Source organism: Melanaphis sacchari, unplaced genomic scaffold, assembly GCF_002803265.2.
Source record: "Melanaphis sacchari strain LSU unplaced genomic scaffold, SCAv2.0 Contig34_pilon_pilon, whole genome shotgun sequence".
Classification (NCBI taxonomy): Eukaryota; Metazoa; Arthropoda; class Insecta; order Hemiptera; family Aphididae; genus Melanaphis; species Melanaphis sacchari.
The window spans coordinates 1797887-1818464 of NW_020271213.1; the positions used below are offsets into that span (position 1 = coordinate 1797887).

Sequence of the window (20578 nt, forward strand, 5' to 3'; positions counted from 1 at the left end):
TGGTTCTACTGAACGAAAATTTGCCATTAATTGTTGTACGTTAGTATAACAAAGACAACGTAAAATTAAAATATGCATGTTACGTTCTTTTACATGGATTTAGTTAAGAATTCACAACACTCATAGAACTTATTGAACAGATATAAAAAAAATACAAAATATAAACGAATAGTGTAAATATTCGTTTTAGAATTTATAATGATTATCTATTTTAAAAACTGTGAAAATCGTAAAATTTAATTTATTGTTTAAACGTTTTAAATTACCTACTCTCATTTATCCAACATTTAATTAATTTAAATTTTCTTTTTTCATTAATATTATGATAAGTTACTCTGCAAAATGAATATTTTATAATCTTAAAAATGTTGTTATTTTTTTAAGCAAAGAATTTTTAAAAATTTTGTAGCTGTTATAAAGGTATATTACAGAAAGTTAAGCTAAAATATTCATACTACATTTTGAATTAGGACTACTGACATTCCATTAAATAAACATACTGTACCTACCTATACGTATGCGTATGAAATGTATATGAATGTGAACAATTATTTTATTATTTTATTGCTTATTTTTTTCTTTAATCATGTATAACATGCATATGGAAATATGAAAATCTTGTACAATCAATAAATAAATTATTTTCCTTAAATGTTTTTATTAGTAAAATGCATTCTGACAAAACTTCATAAACTTATAATTGATTTTTGCTTTATTTTAAGATAGAATAAAATATGATAGAAGCCCCTTCACACACACATACATATTCGTCATGATAAAAGTTGTTTTATGAATATTATTATAGCTATAACAATTAACAATAAAATATTACTTTAAGTTAAATGTCAAACTTCACACTTCATATCCTAAATTATTAAGTTGCGTATCCATAATCAAAGTACTTATATATTATGTATTATACTTCACGATTTGTACACAGTAGTCAATAAATAATAAAATAATGTATATTTAAATTCTAAGTCAACAGAATTAAATAAATATATGCTTTACTACATATGCATAAATGGGTAAGACATTAGATATTTTCGTGCTTATAGTTCTTGTTAGGTATTAGAATATTAGATACATCTTAAGTTCTCCAAAATATATTAAATACTAGATTCTAAATTTTATATTTAAGATAAAAAATACAGTTTGTCAGAAAATAATGAATATTCAAGAGTAGGACAATGATACACTTGAAAATAATAATCATTAAGTTGGGAGTATATTATAGTTAATATACTTAATAATCTAACAATGTAATTTATACAATATATATAACTAGTAAGTAGCTGCTAATTTAATCGTCATTGTTTTCTTAACTATCTGTACAAAACCGGTCTGATAATTAGAAATAATAATAATAATATTAAAAATGTTTATACTATATCAAAATAGTAAACATTTTCCTTTCAACGAGATAAAAATGTTTATAAGTATATAATAAATATTAAAGGTTTTTAAACAAAATGAATTTAACTTTTAACTTAAACAAATTATTAGTTTATTGATAAATTTGTAACTTAACTTACTCAAATCAATTTATATTTTAAAATTAATTTTAACTTACCTTAGTTATTTTTTATTTAGATAACTTAACTTAAATTTAAAAAATTAGTTAGCTTGCCAAGCTTTGCTTCTTTCCTTGATATAAGTTATTTTTTTTTTTTTTTTTTATTATGCATCATTTCTAAATGTATATACCTACTATAAATAAATACTATTATTATATTATACTAAGCTTTAAATCATATAGGTACTATCTAAATCAATCAATATTACTTTTAACTGTTTACCTACTAATTGTAAATGTAAAAAATCTTTACTTTCTCTTAATTTCAATTGTTATTTTGATTATAATATTATTGATATAATTTAAACAAACTTAATAAATTATATACAACTGGATTCAATGCAAATCGCAACAAATAATCACTGCGTTCAGCATTATTAATTGGCATGAACTATAAAACCATTGATTGCGATGTTATTAATTTTTATTAGACTATCCTTAATACCGTTCATAAATACATTTCGACTTACCCTAACTACACTTCTAATTATCTTATTAGGTTTGACTATAAACTTAAATTAATAACTAAAGAAAATAAATTGACACATATTTTTTTTATATAATCGTGATTAAATTCAAATTTTTTACAATTCTCAACTCTAAAAACACAATGCAAATTATTATAATCAAGATACTATAATAATAATAATAAATATACATAATTTATTGATTGAAATCCTAAATATTTTTGGAAATATTTTAAAATAATTTACTAACTTTGAAAAAGCCTTTGATTGACTTTGTGTAATAATTTATTAATTATTAAATTTCATAAATATGGGATTCACGATCCTATTCTTTCTTGGATATCGTATATCTTAATAAATAAAATCTATATTGTTAACTATGGCACATTTTTATCTAATACTATTACAGTTCCTTTAAGAGGACGTCGTACCCGCATATGTTGTCTCCGTCTTACAAATGCGTAACATGGCAAATAGTACTCTCAGAAGATCACGTTTAGCTCCTTCAGCTTGAAAATTAGAATGAATTGACCTCTTTTGAAATTTAAAAGTGAGGTTATTATCTAGGGCATCTCATAGGCTTTTTATTATATTTTAATTTTAAAGCAAGTTATGAGTGTTTTAAAATTGTAAATTGCTTGCACGTCTTAAAACAAACATAACTCGCTTTAAAATTAAAATATAATAAAAAGCCTATGAGATGCCCTAGATAATAACCTCACTTTTAAATTTTAAAAGAGGTCAATTCATTCTAATTTTCAAGCTGAAGGAGCTAAACGTGATCTTCTGAGAGTACTATTTGCCATGTTACGCATTTGTAAGACGGAGACAACATATGCGGGTACGACGTCCTCTTAAACATACATCAAGGCGACATCACTTCTGTGTTAAAACATTTTAATTGTATAGGAACTTCTACTACTAATTTATATAAATACTAACTCAGCATTATTGATTAAATGTTACTGATTTACAATTTATAAATACACTTAGATAACTTTTTTATTTGGCGTTTCAGTAATGAAATAAAATCAAGCCAATTTTAACAGAATAAAAATTAAAAAACTGTTTGATAAATCAAATATCTTCAGTCAATTATTTATGCGTCAGATTTAACTCAAAATTAACTTTTAATGAATACATTTTAATATTTATATAATAAAAAATAAAACTTAACTAAAACTAGATGTTAGCAATCGTTATTGCTTTAATTTTAAAAATTAATTTGCATTGAAAAATCTTTATTTCTATATTGCCTATCCAAACTGGAAATAGTCTTAAATCACTTAAATATATATCTCATATGTTCTTCTAAAGTCCCAACATAACACATATCACTAAGACAAACGCTTTACTTATTCTCTTGAATCAATTTAAAACGTTTTTGTTTGACAAATTTATAGTTCAAAATCACCCGTAATCCGTATTGATACAATACAATTTTAAAATTTTTTTTTTAAATACTACAATTAAGAAATTGAAGAAAGTATCAAAATATGTCGAAACAATTTTAAAATAAATAAAAAAACTTACTAAAAATATAGACACTTTTGTAATTTTATACTATCATAATAATTATATTCTGCACTCACCAACTAATATTTTAACGTCTTCCAGTATAACTGTATTCATATTGATAAATTTAGGTAATTGTAATCCAAATAATATTAAAATATGAAATCCAAAATAATATTAATCATTCTAAATCACCTATATATTATTGTATATTGTTTTTTTTTTTTTTTTTATGTATTACTTATACACTATTATCTAATAATACTGTTTTAAATAATTATGTTGTAAATAAAGTTTTACACTCTATATATGAATAAAAAATATATAGGTAATGTGTATGCATTATTTAATGGCTTGACGGCAGAAATAAATTAGGACATTTTCTACAATCAATAATAATATTTACAACTTTTTAGCTACTCTTGGCTAAATATGTCAATTCGGATATCATCTGAATACTATATTTTTTTCCACCAATATTTCAATTGAATATATCTTCCATTACGCTTATATAGCATTTGTCAATTTAAAAAAATTGATAAAAATAATACATATATATATATAACAATATTATTTTTATTAAATATTATCAACATTTTTTTTCAAGTACTTGAAAACATACTCATCTTCTCAAATTCACCTTTATTTTGCCACTACAAAAGGATTATAATATTAAAATAAATACAAACAATTTTATAAGTTTGCAAAAATAAAAATTATTAATTTAACACAAATTGTATACTGTAAACGCCATCTACCGTTTCTTCTTGGTAGTATTGGAATATGTGTGCATATTAAGCGGGTATCGGCTTACGCGTACCTGTAGGTAACATTGGTAACAAGTAACAAGCCAACACTAACAACTAACAGCATAGATTATGTATAAGTTTTAGTTTTCTTGGTGTAAAATGTGAATGAGTTTTTAGTTAAAATATTATTTTACTTATGTCTAGCTATCTATTTCGTAATATTTTCATCACATCAATAACCCTCAATGACATTTACATTGTTCTGAGTAAAAAAAAAAAAAACATTCACTATAAAATTATAATACTGTTTTGAACTAAGTGAACTGAAAATCATAACAAGTACCTACCTAAAACTCTAAACTATATTATTTTTAATTGATTTATTTTAATTTACTTGACGAAAATAATATCTTTACAGAGATTAAACTGCAGTGATGCTCTATAATTATTTAAATTTTAATATAAAAAAGTTTTCACGAAATATATAACTACCTACCTATTATTTTCAGTTTATTCAGCGCAATGCCGCAATATCATCTTTTTTATAGCGAAAGATTTTTTTATGTATAGCTTTGTTTTATACGGAACAACATTGATGGTTTTTGTTAAGATATCACCACTGTGTGACTGAACACAAATAGTGATGGGAGCATTGAACACATACGCTTCATTAATTTAATTTTAATTTTCATGATTAACGTAAATTTTATAAATGAATAATCTGCTTAATATTATTGATATTTTCGTTGGTATTTTAAATAAATATGCGGTTTTTTAATTATAACGAATTTAACACCAAACAACGGAATTTACACGGCTTAAATGGGTAAACCATAGATGTAATCTGAGGTAAATTTTTGGGGGGAAGATTAAGGTAAAATAAAAATCTATTAGGCATGAAAAATAGAAGGCCTTAATGTTAATTTTATATTAAATGATATTATATTTATTAGATAATTATCTTTATCATGAATGAAAAAAAAATATTATTATAAAATATTAATGCATCATTGTTTTTTTTTATGTTTAAATAAATGTAATTTAACTTATAACAGGAAGGCAGATTTCCCGCTTTTCCCCTTAATTATACCTATAGAGTAAATTATAGAGTTATAAAAACTCTGCATATTAAAAAAAATCTTGGACAAAAAGTCCAAATTGAACAAAATTGAAGAAGTCCAGCTTCATTTTTTTTACTGACAGACAAAAAATTAGAGCACGTTTTTTAAGTTGGACAAGTCCTTAAAAGTTATAAGTTATTTTAATAGCTTTTTTAAAAATAATAAATATACTTGGGCAGGTTTTTTTTATGAACACTCAAACTTTAAATTTTAATGAAATTTACAAATTAAAAATATATAAAAATGTTCAATTTTAATAGCTAAAAGGTTGAAAATGTAACACAAGGTTTTGATATCAACCTACCGTAATACTAATCGAAAAATAATTAACTTTAATAGTAATATCAATTAACTAAACATGAAAAAAATAGGTACTTTGTTTCTACTGTCTAGAGATATTATAAGTAAGAATCGTTTTTTGTGTACAACGGTTTATCATTCAATTCAAATTTTACACAACCATTAAAGACTCACTCGACCGACACCTAGCAGTGTACATTACAGCAGAGTGATACTGTGATAGCCACTTGGCGCCACTTGCCCACCTTTTTCATGTTTAATACCGATGGGCAATGATTATTAGTATTAAGTTATAACCGTGACGTAGTACCTCCATGCGTGGCTTAATAAATAGAAAATATTGTTTAACCATGCCTCCGCGGAATCCACATTGGTTATAGTAATAACTGATAACTGATAACTGATAACTGATAACTGATAACTGATAACGTTCCTATAATAATTGTTGTATATAATGCATAAGCATAACCAACAATCATCTGTGCAGCATAGCGGATTTTGATTACCTACCTAGTTTTTACATTTTTCCTACGTTTGAAAATGGCTTCATCTATAGAAAACTTGTCATTGCAATCTAAAGAAGACAAGAACGAAGAGGAAGATGTGGTAAACCCGTGGAATGTTTGTTCAAAGAACAAAACAGGAATTGACTATGACAAACTCATTAGTAAGCAATTGCTATTAATTACTTTTTCTTTCCAACAAAAATTGTATTTTTGCGATATTTTTTCATTTTTATAGAAAGTTATTATATAGATCAGTACCTACATTGCTTTACATTTATAATATACATTACTTTTTTGTTGAATTATTCATTCCCTTCAACATGCTCTATTGATATTCTCAACTATTGTATACGAATAGTAGTGAATTGACTCACTGGAACATTGGTTGTTTTCCTGATAAATATTATGTAGTTTGTGTTTTTTCATTATTATTTGATTAATGTTTATCAAATTACTTTAATAAAATATAAATAACCATCTTAAGCGTATCTTTATCATCAATCTCAACATTAATTATAGTTATAATAAGTATACTATATTATACTATGTTATAATTATAATAGTATCATATATTTAATAGATTATTAAACATTTATTAATAATATGCATTTGACTAGATTCGGCTGGCGAGTGTTATGAGTGATTGGTCATAATTTTATTTTTTTAAAGTAATAATTGGTACTAATATTATTAGAAAATTCAAGTTGTTAAAGATCCTAAGACTCAGCAGTGCAATAGTTTGCCTATCTGGTGTTGTTATCTTATATCTGCATACTTTTTAATATATTATTTGAAAGTAATAATTAAGTGTATTTAATTAACTTATTTATTTTTAAGAAAAAATCTGAAATAAATAGTATATTAAATTTTATAATATACATAATATGTCCTGACTGATTCATAGTTACCCAGCTGAAACCGTTGATACTATGATTATGGAGTTAGGTCAGTAGTTTTACTTAAACTATTCTAGGAAAGTTAATTATTTTATTTATTTTGATTTGATATTACTGTATTTATTTTAATCTGTGACTTTTTAAACACCATCTTATATATTTATGCAAATAATTTAATATTAACTTCATTAACATTAATTACATTTATAATAAAAGTTTTTTTTTCTTAAAATAAATATTGCTTCTATGTATTTAATTTATTACCTAGTAAATTATAAACTAATTATATAAATGATGAATCAATTAATAATATTTTTTAAGCTTTTAATACTAATCAAATATATATTGTATACAATTATTTTTTTATGTCCGACAAGTATATTTTTTTAAACATAAAATGCTTTATGTATTTAATGTGAGTTGATATAAATGAAGCTTAAACTAACTTACTGAAAACTATAGATATTTGTTTAGTACAAACATATAAAGTTAAAAGTAAATTTACCAATTTAAATTTAAATTTTAAAAAATGTATCTTCTATTTTCTTCAGTTGTGTTAAATGAATAATATATATACATATTATATTGTATAAATATTATTAATTTACATTTTGTTATCAATTATAGATTAGGTATATGAATTACATTATGTTTATATTATATTGTTATTTAATTTTTTATTTTTAGGTTTGTAAATATAATGTAACAATGAATATTAAAAATATTTAATTAATTAGTATAAAAATGTAATTTTTTTTTTTTCAGGTAGATTTGGTAGTAGTAAAATTGATGACAAATTATTGCTACGCATCGAGGCTGCTACTAAAAAACCTGTTCACCATTTCCTTAAAAGAGGAATATTTTTTTCTCATCGAGATTTACACAGTATTTTAAATTTATATGAACAAGGAAAACCTTTTTATTTATATACAGGAAGAGGACCTTCTTCAAATTCTCTACATATTGGACATTTGATACCATTTATATTTACAAAGTAAGATTTTTATTTATTTAATTTTAAATTCTAAACAAACCAGTTGTTAATATTTTATTGTTTTCAGGTGGTTACAAGATACTTTTAATGTACCTCTTGTTATACAGTTGACTGATGATGAAAAGTATTTATGGAAAGATTTAACATTAGAAGAAGCAAAGATGTTGTCTGTTGAAAATGCTAAAGATATAATAGCATGTGGATTTGACAAAAAGAACACATTTATATTTTCAGATTTACAGTTCATGGGGTATTAGAAATATTCAAAACTTAATACATTAATATGTTTTGGTTTAAAATAAATACAAATTAAATGATTTTAGTGAATGTCCATCTTTTTATGCTAATGTACTAAGAATTCAAAAAAGTGTTACGTTTAATCAAGTAAAAGGTATATTTGGATTTGGAGATAGTGATGTAATCGGAAAAATTGCATTCCCTGCCGTTCAAGCTGCTCCTTGCTTGTCTTCAACATTTCCATTTATATTTGGAAATGAAAAAGTTCCTTGTTTAGTTCCATGTGCTATTGATCAAGTGAGAATTACATGTAATTTAGTTATCATAATAATTGTATAATAAAAATATTTTTTACAGGATCCATATTTTAGAATGACAAGAGATGTTGCTCCTAAGCTTGGATACTTAAAACCTGCTTTAATTCATTCATCATTTTTACCGTCTTTACAAGGAGCTGATACTAAAATGTCAGCTAGTGATTTGAATTCATCTATCTATTTGAAAGACACTCCTAAGGAAATAAAAAATAAAGTTAGTTTAATTTTTTGAAAGATTTTTTTTCTTTATTCATTTTATTATTTCTTATTAAACAGATAAACAAGTATGCATTTTCTGGAGGGCGAGAAACAGTTGAATTGCATCGTGAAAAAGGTGGTGATTGTGATGTAGATATATCATATCAGTATTTAAAACATTTTCTAGAAAGTGATGAAGAATTAATGAAAATTGAAAAAGTAATAAATATAATTAATAAATCTATTGTTATTATTTCATTACAAATAAATATAATATTTTAATGTGTTAATAAGGCTTATACTTCTGGAAATATGTTAACTGGAGAATTGAAAAAAATATTGATTGAATCTATTTCAAAAATTGTGAAGGAGCACCAAACAAACAGAAGCAAAATTACTGATGATGATGTCAAAGAATTCATGACTCCGAGAAAGTTATCATAAACAACTATGATAAAAATACAATTAAATATTTAAAAACTAATTAATTTCCTGATTTTACTTTTAATTTATATGTCTTACATAATTTATGTACACACATACAAAATATGTTATTGAATGTAATGAAAAACTAATTTAAAATGAATAAAGTACAATCCATTTATAATTGTATGACAACAGTTATTTTTCTTGGATAACTTATTATCATTTTATGTATGTTATAACACTAAAAAATTTATGTTGTGTAGTAACAAAACAATGATATATGGTTAGGTTAGGCAATGTTTTAATGCTATGTTTTATAACTTATTAATTAATTGTAAATTAGACTAACACTTGTTATTATTATAAAAAATAATAATAATACTACCACATAGTAAAAAATGAAAGCAAGGCAGGTAGGATATTTAATATATATTTTCGTTTAAGAAAATGTCACACCCATAATGTTGTTTCTTTTAACACATGGATAATAGCAAATTTGTGTTGTTAGATTTAATATTAGAATGTGAATTCACTTATTATCAAGCCTAAAAGTAAGAACATTATTTGTGTTCTCTTGTTGGATTTTTACAATATTTTAATTTTTAAACAATTTGTAAAAATGTTAAATTTTTATAATTATTTTTATAGATTCACGACTTGCTAAAAATTAAACAATACTAATAAGAAAACACAAATGTTCTTACTTTTTAGTTTAATAATATAGATCAATTTAGTATACACTATAATATTTAAGTGAATAACACAAAATTGGAACTATAGAATGTAAATTGAGGAGTGGAAATCCAAAATGTACTATTGCCAAAATTTTCAAAATTTAGTTAGAGATCAATTTTTATAAAAAAAAACATTGATAAATCAATTGTTGTTAAAATATATCTTAACGTACTATTTTCCATTCAAATCTGTTGTTCAAAATGGCTGTTTAATTCAAAACAAACCTTTTTCATACATAAAAATTATATTTAGTTATCAAAACATACTTTTTACAGTTTTACGCCAAAAAATTCTATTGCCCATGTCAAAAAAATAAGTACCAATCCAGTTAACTAACAAAATGAACTATTTCCATAAATTATTTCAAAACGTACTAAAATTTTATTTTCAAATTTTTAAATAAGTCATTATCACAACCATTAAGTTTGAAATTAAATTTGATACATGATACTAGATTATTTAACAAATTTGAATTAATTTAAATTAAAATAATATATTATTATATAATTTAAAATAAATATCCTATCTTTAAAATGAATTGTAGTATGTTTCCATAAATATTTACAACGATCACAATGCATTTATTGTTTGTTGCTCATATAGTTGCATTATTATATTATAATATTAAGTTAATAATAAATTTAATTATGAATACAAAGAAAAGATCTATAAATCTGGTGGAAGCTATATTAATTATAATTCATATTAGTAAATACTATACATTAATTTAATTTAACAACTGTATTAGAAGGTAAGTATACTTAATTATATGTTTATATTCTATACTCTGTGGTTTTTAAGTTATAATTTTTAATCAATAGCTATAACTCATAAGTAGTAACTAATACTGTCTGTTAAACTTATAAAATATAAATTAAGACAATAAACAAGTAAATATTAATGTGGTTTATTTAAATAACATAAAACATCAAATTATATCAATACGTATATTATTTGTAATTTCTTTTATGCATTGATTAGATGACAAGGTACAGCAAGCTGGTTATGTTTCATTAATTGCCTTTGAGGATTTTCAAGTCAAGTAGGAAAACTTCGATTCCCAAACTGCTGAGCTATATCCAAATACTTCAACTGCTGCTATCATTTCAAATATAGCTTTAAAATTTGAATGCTTTAAGTTGTAATCTATAAATATATTATTTTCTATAAAATAGTTTTTTACATAAATTGTTTCTTCTCCTTTGAAGAAATACTAATATTAAGATCCTTAAATATTTTGAAATCATTATACCTAATTCAATTTGTATGTATTAGGTATAGCTTTAATAAGTTCATTATTTTTTTTAAACGAGTTTCCATTTTAGATTTTATTATGTTAATAACATAATAAAAGGTAGGTAGGTTTGTATAATAACGATAAATACTAATAATATCGTTTTCGACATAATATGTTTAAGTACCTACTAGATGATTCACTTAAAATATTAACATTGAGGTTTATAGGAGTCTTTTTTTTACGTTTTGTAGATTCCGTTTTATCTTCGGGTAACAAACTGGTTGTGTGGAGGGGGCTGAGAGAGAAACGATTAAGTCCTGGGAGGCAATGCCCCCCTAGCCCACTGTGGCTACGGGCCCGTATCGCTATGGAAATATTCAAGTAGGCGTAAACCATAAAACCCAGTAACCATCGTATTCCAACAATAGAATCGTCTGGGTTATTAAAAAAAAAAAAAACTTTTGTGGTAATAATCTGCTCTGCATTGTACCTACAGTAAATAAAATAGAATTTAAAATTATTTCTTATTTGTTTTGCTAAATGTTAGGATCTATCAATTTCTAAGTTCGTTTTCGAAAACACCATTAAAACATTTCATTAATATAAGTACTGAATTTCTGATTTTTAAGTTTATGATTAGTTGTAGCATTTCTCAGTTTTCCATTTATTAGTCCATCATAATTTGTTATTTTTTTTTAATACAAACGATACTGCTTAGTAGTTTAGTCACTATGAACTTTAATATTTATCTGTTTAACTAATGTCAATAAATGATAAATGAATATTGTTATTCTAAATACTAATAGGTTTCAGACAATTAATTTAATAACGAATAACAACGCATAAAATTGATCATTATGGATTTTCAATTTTTATAGATATATTATTATCTAGGTACCTACTAATAACTGATGTATGCCAGTTATAACGTTTAGTATTTTGTTATATACCAATAATACTGTTTAAAACAATATATATTGTAATGATGTGCGTCTAAGCAATCATATATAATTAAAATTAAATATTTAAATACAGTATAATAAAATAATTTAAAATAGTTACGATAACTTTTGATAGTTATAATAGTAATAAGTTGTTAGTATTAAATAAGATAAAATTATAGGAATAGATAGCATACATAGGTACACACGCACACACATACAAGACATTAGTTATAAAAAGGTCGTCACCGATGGTCAAAGGACAGTGTTCTTACCGTCTTTTTGTTAAGACGATCACAAGCGAGTATAAAGACTACATAGATCGGATATACAATAAGACGTAAGTGTTAAAATTATTTTTAGTTAAAATTAAATATAATATGTTAATGTCGAAATATTAAATTATAATTTAGTTATTACCCAGTAGATAGCACACAATAAGTAAGTAGTATTACCTACTGTAGATTAGCTATATAGTTATACATTTATAAGGGAAGCAAAATTGCTGAGATGACACATTCTTATTTGTGTGTAACATTTCATATTACCTATACTGCTATAGTATGTTTTATTATAGGACAGTCGAGTTACGCGACCCATTGCTGTCGTACGTTTTTTAGTGCGTTATATTATTAGGTATATTACAATGTATATTAAATTGTTTGTTAATTAATTTACACGTGTTTGGATTACTTAATTATTTTATTCCTTTTAACAGTTAAATAATTCGTGTATTGAAAAATAATAATAAAGTTAATAAGTGTACTTGAGTAAAGAAAGTCTTGTAATTATTTAATATATACTGGTTACCTTACTACATACCTACTCAGAAACTTCACTACAACATCAATAGAGAAGTCGCTGTCAGAAGAAGAAAGGTAATATACTAATTTGTAATTAATTTAAAAGCATATAATCGAACCCCGATATATAAAATACAGTGAAACCTCTAAATAGCGAACACTCTTGGTCACCAACATTTTGTCCGTTATTCAGAGGGGATACATTTTTGAAATCTATTTTTATAATAATGTACTATGTATGTATATATATTATATACATACATATAATGTTATTACTTATTATTTATTGTAAATTATTATATTTTTATAATCAAAATTAAAATTATGTACATGTATTTTTAAATTATTTTTGTATGAAAAAATCGGTGAGCTTTGTTTATAATTAATGTAGTCATCGCGTCGAAAACCGTCAGTATCTGACATACTTTTGTCATAACACAACCGCTTCACCGATAACCGAATTTGTCGTAATCATATCGTCCTTTAACGAGTTTGTTATCGTAATTACATTATTACGAGAGTGCATACGTATGTGAATACGTATTATTTTCAAATAATTATTGGGGATTTACCATTATTTTAAAAATTCCCTAATAAAATAATGTCCGTTATTCGGAGGGTTTCTTATTGAAAAATAGTGAAAATGTCCCCGTTCCCCAAAAAACGTCCGCTATTGGGAGGTGTTCGTTAGTGGAGGTTTCACTGTATTATAAAGGTCTTTTTAAATTATTACAATATTTTTCGTCAGTGACACTACGTAATCTTTGCAAATAGGTAACTCTGCTATATATAGGTAGATATTAGATTATGAATATCAATTTGTTATCTAGCTTGTTAACCATTTTAAAAGATACCTTAATATAATATACATATATTTATTAATTTAGTTATTGCCTCTGTAATAATATTATAATAGGTATTTAAAATAGGTACGCGTTTACGCAGCATAGACAATGTAGGTATTTTGTAATAAAACATGGGCTTTTACATTCAATTTGAATAATATAGAAATATTTCGAGACATGTTTGTGTCTATTTGATAGAATCAAGGCTTCAAAACGTTTTTTATAACATTATAATGGAAAAATATTTAAAAAGTTTAACGAAATAAATAAACAAAAAAAAATCGAAAATCTACGATAAGATATAATAATATGTTTATACTTAATAGTTGAGTAGGTACTGAGTAGTAAGTACTAATACTGAATACTCAGTGATGTAGTCGTAATTTTTTTAGTGAGTATACGCTTAAAATGTGCTTGACATGTAAACACCCTCCTAATATACTAGATACATTATTATTATTTTATATTTATAATTACATAAATATACTATGTCACTTTATTACTAGGTACTGTCGTATACACCGATCACTCGTACGTACACAATAAATTAACAAACAAAATAGTTCAATAAGTTTTATTACTGTGCCACGACTCGTGGACCTCCCTCGACATATCTTAATATCTACTCCCTTATATACTAATTATTTCATTACCTATACATACAATTGTCCTACTTCTAATATTATTATTATCTTAACCTAGTTACAAAGTAAAACTTAAACTATGTTTTCTACTACTTGTTTTTTTAACCTCATTTTTAAGAATTTTTTAGTTTCAATTATACATACAATATACATATTAACAGAATTATAGAAAAATATTAAAATACAAAATAAAATATATCTCATACTCTTTGAAATTACTACAGGTGTATTGAGTTACTGTTAGTTAAATTTGGTATTTATTTAGGCACCTAACATGCTTAGCTTTTAAAATAATAGGCAAATGACAATTTAAAAATAACACATAAACAAATAAATAAATTATAACATTTTTCACACACTAGCTTTTTCTTCATTTAATTTTATTTGTGAAAATTGTCGAGATCAGTTAGCATCTTATCCGTTTCATACGAGTTTAATACGTTTTCCTAGTTCCTACAATGTATATAAATAACTTTATGGTCAGTATACCTACGCTGTGCAATAGATAATATAATTGTTTAATTACAATGTTAAACTGTTATATATTTACTAAAAAATACTAGGCTATAGCCCATAAGTGTCAAAAAAACCTTTTTAATAAATCATAAACGCAAATAAATAGTGTATTTTATAAGTTAGGAATAAGTTTATACTTTAAACTGTATCGTCAAAAGGGGCGAATAGGAACTAAAGGTGGAATAGGAAGTAGTAACAAACTAGGAAATATATTTGTTTCATTGTTCTCTTTTTACAAATATTAAACCGTTAACATTAGTACTAATGTCATTTGGTACTGCATGTATTTTAAACAAATTTTGTTATATTTTCAATTGAATGGTAGCTGTTTACCTCCAATGACAAAACGTTATCAATTATGATTTTAAATTCACTTTTTTTTTAAGTGAAAAACTTCTCCAAATATACCTACATATTTAAATTAAAAGTAAGTTGTTTATGATAGATTATTCTAACACTAGACACATATTGATGATGATTAAGACGCAATGCTTAAGTGTGTTACAAGAATTAACTTTTTTACGGTGACTGAAATTTTAGAAAACATATTTACGAACATAATCAGGGTGAGTAGAAATACTGTTGATCTAGGTATATTTTAATAGAGAATATTTTTGCGTATTGATACGTATTTGTTCAAATCGATCGTTCTAGAATAGATACGACTTATTTATACGAGTAATGCGTATCAATTCATATTGGACTTTAATTCTAATATGAACCGGTACGTAACTACGTACCTATCGATACTTATCGGACTTTTAACTCCAATGCGAACCAGTACGTAACTACCTAGGTATATAATATTGAGCAGTTATCTTAAATGATTATTAATTTTCGCCGTAATTCGTTAGATACGATAAAATACGATACGATAATACGAAACTTTAACTAAACTCGATCACTGATGATATATTTTTGAATTATAAAAATACTATACATATACGATATACCTATTTAATGAAAATGAATAATTTGATTTAATAATTAATAGTTTTAAAATTTAACTTTTACAATATTTATTTTTGTATTTTTACCCCACTACAAAGATACAATAGCTTTAAACGAATTAACGTTTTTGGTCTATCGAAAAAAATCGACGATTTGTGCTTTTGCGAAATACTATGAATACCTTTAATATTAGCAACTGTTTTGGTTAGGTATAGAAACCGTCAAATCGATAAGGTTTGTTCGAAATTTTATTTATTAATTAAAAAATATTTATCAAATTGGTTTATAAAATAAATGCATTCCCATTAGCGTATATGTACCCGCGTTTCATGTGTTATTCTATAAGTATACGCACTAAAGCCGGGGCTATACACTGCGTATTCTGCGAAGTTTTTCGATGGACTAGCAGTAGCTATACAATATACAAGGGGTATCCGTCGAGCGTAATCTGCCGCGTATGTTTGCATAATATCTAAAAAAAAAAAAATCATAAAATTATGGTATAAACTCGACGTTTTTTATCACCAGTATAGTCCATCTTAATTTAAAACAATGTAAAATTAGGAGTTTGCGTTTTTATTACTCCGGCGTTCGTCCGCCAAAATGCAAGCCGATGGCGTTTTCTGCCGCGGATGAAAGCGCGGCGTATTACATCCGTCATGTATAGCTACTTCGATATAAAACAATGAATCTTGAACTCGACGGAATACACCGTGTTAATAACCTCGGCCTTATGAAAAAATAGAGAATTAAGTTTACGACGTATACGCTCCACTACACCACTGCAGTAATGCTATTAAAAATTCATCATTGTAGGTATTTCGAAAGGAGAAAAATATAAACGTTATTGTTCCGTATCCGTTTTAAATTATCATTATCAGAGCATAGTACTAATGAATAATGATCATATACGTATATGATCAAAGGTCGAGCCGCAACGGAATAATGGAATATGGATCAAGTGAACGCTGATTCGTTTCATAGATCAGTCGTCAGCGAGATGAGAAATTGAGAACCACTGAAAACTGAACCCATTTTGGGTATCCTATGATATATATTGTATGTAATGACGTCGCCGTCGAAAGCCGACAGGCGACAACACATTTGAACACAACAGCTACCAATTGCAGACGTTGCAGTAACCAGTAACCACCGAATACCGAAGCCGCCGCCACCACTGTCTACTCCCCACCACGAAACGGATAACTCGGAATGCCGATGCCCGACTATAGCGCTGCAACTGTACCGCGACCGCTTAAGCCGTACGGTGTACACTGTTTCGCATTTTAAACCGGTCGCTGGTCAGCCATTTATTTTATTTGAAGTCTTCACTTCTTCATCATCAGTGTTGTTTGCTAAGTTTGCTTGTCGACTGTTTTATTAAGGTAAGTACTATTTTAGTATTTTCTTCTCACCACATCCGAGTTCCCATACAAAAGTATAACATTAATAACAATAATTTATAATACAGCGTGTTACAATATATTTTATTGTTTTGTTTTTCGTCGTTCGTTATCGCAAATTTCAATTTAGCGTCTAGAAAACACGTGTTTGTTTGCGTTTTGTTTATTTTATCTGTTAATTATGCCAGGTTAAGCTTTAAACCTTTTCCAGTTCCTACAGATTTTGGTTAAACTAGCGATTAAAGTACAGAGTAATCATGAAAAGACCACTACGAACAGTGATTACGTCCAGATCTAAGAATATGGTTGTTTTACATGCCAAGTATCCGAAACGGTTACTTTTCTATGGATTGCTGTCTATTTTAACATCTACTGTAAGTACATGAAACCTGTATATTACTTAGTAAAACTTAAAGTATGTCTAATTATAACGCAATTCATATTAATATTTAGCATGTTGTTTGAACCCTTTAAACAAAAACCTGTGCAAAATCGGTAATACACAGTTAATGTTTTCATATTGATATGTCCTGACTATTGTTACAGTTAACAAGTATTTATTTATTAAAACGGTAATCAAAACCATTTTATAAGGCCCTTCCAAAATACTTGAATTGCAATCTAATTCGTTAATGAATAGTATAATGTACCTGTAAATATATCTGTAAATTACAATACTCTATTCAGAAAATGAAAATAAAGTAAATTATTAAAACAATTAAAATTATTGTATTAATTTTGTAAAAAACAAATCAAACTTTTTATCTATTTCATACTTAATTTATAAGATTCAAAAAAGCATGCATGTTGGTATTTTACAAGCTAAACAGATTGTTATAACTTGATTACATTTTCTTTGTGCTTCTTTCTTTTTTAACACTACAAGTTTATTATAACAAAACATGCATCTTTTATGAGGTGAATTAAATTTTTGTAATTTGTGTTGGAGAAACATCTTTTTTAATTAACCCTACTACAATTTATTCCTTGAACACTGTTCTTTGAATTGTTTTGTTATATAATTTACAAAATAAGGATAAAGTATTAGTCAAAGAAGTACCTAACAAAATAGCTACTTTTCGATATCATTTCAAACTTCTTTACAAAGGTGTAGAATATGAAATCATTTGATTACAACTACATTTGTACTACTTTGTTGTACAAAAATTTTACCTTTTTTGAGTTTTTTGATTATAACAAGCTGTGAATGCCCTTTCTGTTGGCACGTAGAGTACCAACAACATGTATTTTTTTCTCATTTAATTTGGGAGCCAAAGTTACGCTTGTATACCAATTATTTATGAATAGCTCTTGTCAAAAATGTAAATAAGGTTCCATGAGTTCTAACACGATTTTAGTAGATACTGCAGTTTCAGCAACCATTTCTTTACCAGTATACATTTTATATTTAGATGTATATAAATCACTTTAACACAATTTAAATATATTGATTCCATACCTATGTATTTTATTTTTCAAATATTGCTTAAATTTAATTATTTTTAAAATAGAACAGATTTATCAATACATACACTAAAAGTACATAAAGTATATAATCATCGTTAAGTAGGTACTTCAATCGTATATTTTTCAATTTTGAGAGCTAATTTTTTATTTTATTTTGAAACCAGTTTATTTAAAGGTGCATTAATATTAATTTCAGATATTGATAGATTTTTCATATTTTCTACTTTTATACATTCTTTATGTTCAATAAAGGCTAAAATGATTCAAGCGCACACCACTTATGAGCTAAACTGAAAGTCATATGTCTACTAGTTGAAGTCTTATGATATGTGTTAAATGTAGGCTTTAGAGTGTATTATTGATGTTTATAATATTATAGTTGCCACATCAGTCTCTGTACAACGTAGATATCATCTATAACATAGATAACATACAATATGATCAAAGTTTATGTAGATAGCATACAATGTGAGTTGCTACTTTTATTATTTAATTAAGTTCTGGGATAAATCAAAGTCTCGATTAAGATTTTCTGGACACCGAGACAAACTTCTAAAAACCGGAATGTCTGGATACCCTACCTTCATGTTATTTATTCACCCTTATTTTTAGTTTTTATAATACAATTTGTTTTATTATTAAGAATTCTCATGTAATCATCATGTATTTCTCGTCAAAATGAAGGTATTCACTTTTATTAAAGTTAATATTCTCTTTTATTTATGATTTAATGGATCATTTTTTTATATAATTTTAATTAACCAGTTTTAGAGATAACTTTTAAAAACTGTAAATTATGAAGTAATTTTACAATATGTAATAATATAAAATAGTGTTATAATATTTTATATATTGGGGTTCGATTATAAGCCTTTAAATTAATCATAAAACAGTATATTATTACCTTTCATCTTTCTGACAGTGACTTCTCTATTGATGATTTGAGTACATTGTAAGGTAATCAGTTAAAAAATTATGACACTTTATTTAAGTAAACTTGTTAACTTTATTAACATTTTTTCAATACATTAATTATTTAATATATTTAATTTTAACTATTAAAAACTTCAACACTTACGTCTTCTTGTATATCTGATCTGCGTAGTCTTTTACTCTCACTTATGATCGTCTATACAAGAAGACAATAAGGATACTGTGTGACAGGCCTTTTTATAATTAATATCCTGTATGTATGTGCGTGTGCATGTGTGTTATCTATCGTTCTTATAATCTGACTATAGGTCATCAATATTTATTTTATTATACTGTAATTAAATATTTAATTTTAATCATATATGATTACAAATATAATTCTTTTTCTTGTGTTGCATGCGCACTTCCAGTAATCAAGTTTAGGGTGTTTTAAATTAATAATTATAACAATTAAAAATAACAATATATATATATATATATATTTAATATAAACTAAAATACAAGTAGAATTGTAATATAGCAGTTAAGTGACTGAAAGTGTTTAAGTCTTAATGGCTATGGTACATCTGATATTGCTGCTCTCTGGGCTCCCTAATATATGAAATAAGTTGCTTGTTATTTGTAGCCCACACCTTTGCATTTCGTAGATTTTCTTGGAGTTGTTTTGTTACTTGTTATTAGTGAAGATCAATATCCAGGATGCAATTTATTTATAATTGCCAACACGTATCAGTGCAATCGCTTATTGCAAACAGGTGACATCAATGATGCATTTCACTTGACCTTGGCACGCACAATGCA

At 25.4% G+C, this 20578-nt stretch overlaps 1 protein-coding gene and 1 long non-coding RNA gene across 2 annotated transcripts; both read left to right on the forward strand.

Moving 5' to 3' along the window:
* The first annotated feature begins 6174 nt into the window (after positions 1 to 6174).
* LOC112596780 (tryptophan--tRNA ligase, cytoplasmic) lies at positions 6175 to 9400 on the forward strand. The gene is made up of 7 exons (XM_025342566.1): positions 6175 to 6395; positions 7896 to 8124; positions 8192 to 8374; positions 8448 to 8658; positions 8719 to 8892; positions 8955 to 9095; positions 9171 to 9400. Exons 1-7 carry the CDS (start codon positions 6269 to 6271, stop codon positions 9318 to 9320), a joined length of 1215 nt encoding a protein of 404 aa, XP_025198351.1. The 5' UTR covers positions 6175 to 6268; the 3' UTR covers positions 9321 to 9400.
* Positions 9401 to 17167: 7767 nt separating this feature from the next.
* LOC112596813 lies at positions 17168 to 18039 on the forward strand. Its single transcript, XR_003114794.1, has 3 exons — positions 17168 to 17359; positions 17589 to 17751; positions 17831 to 18039. It is a non-coding gene; the product is annotated as an uncharacterized LOC112596813 (long non-coding RNA).
* Positions 18040 to 20578: the final 2539 nt, after the last annotated feature.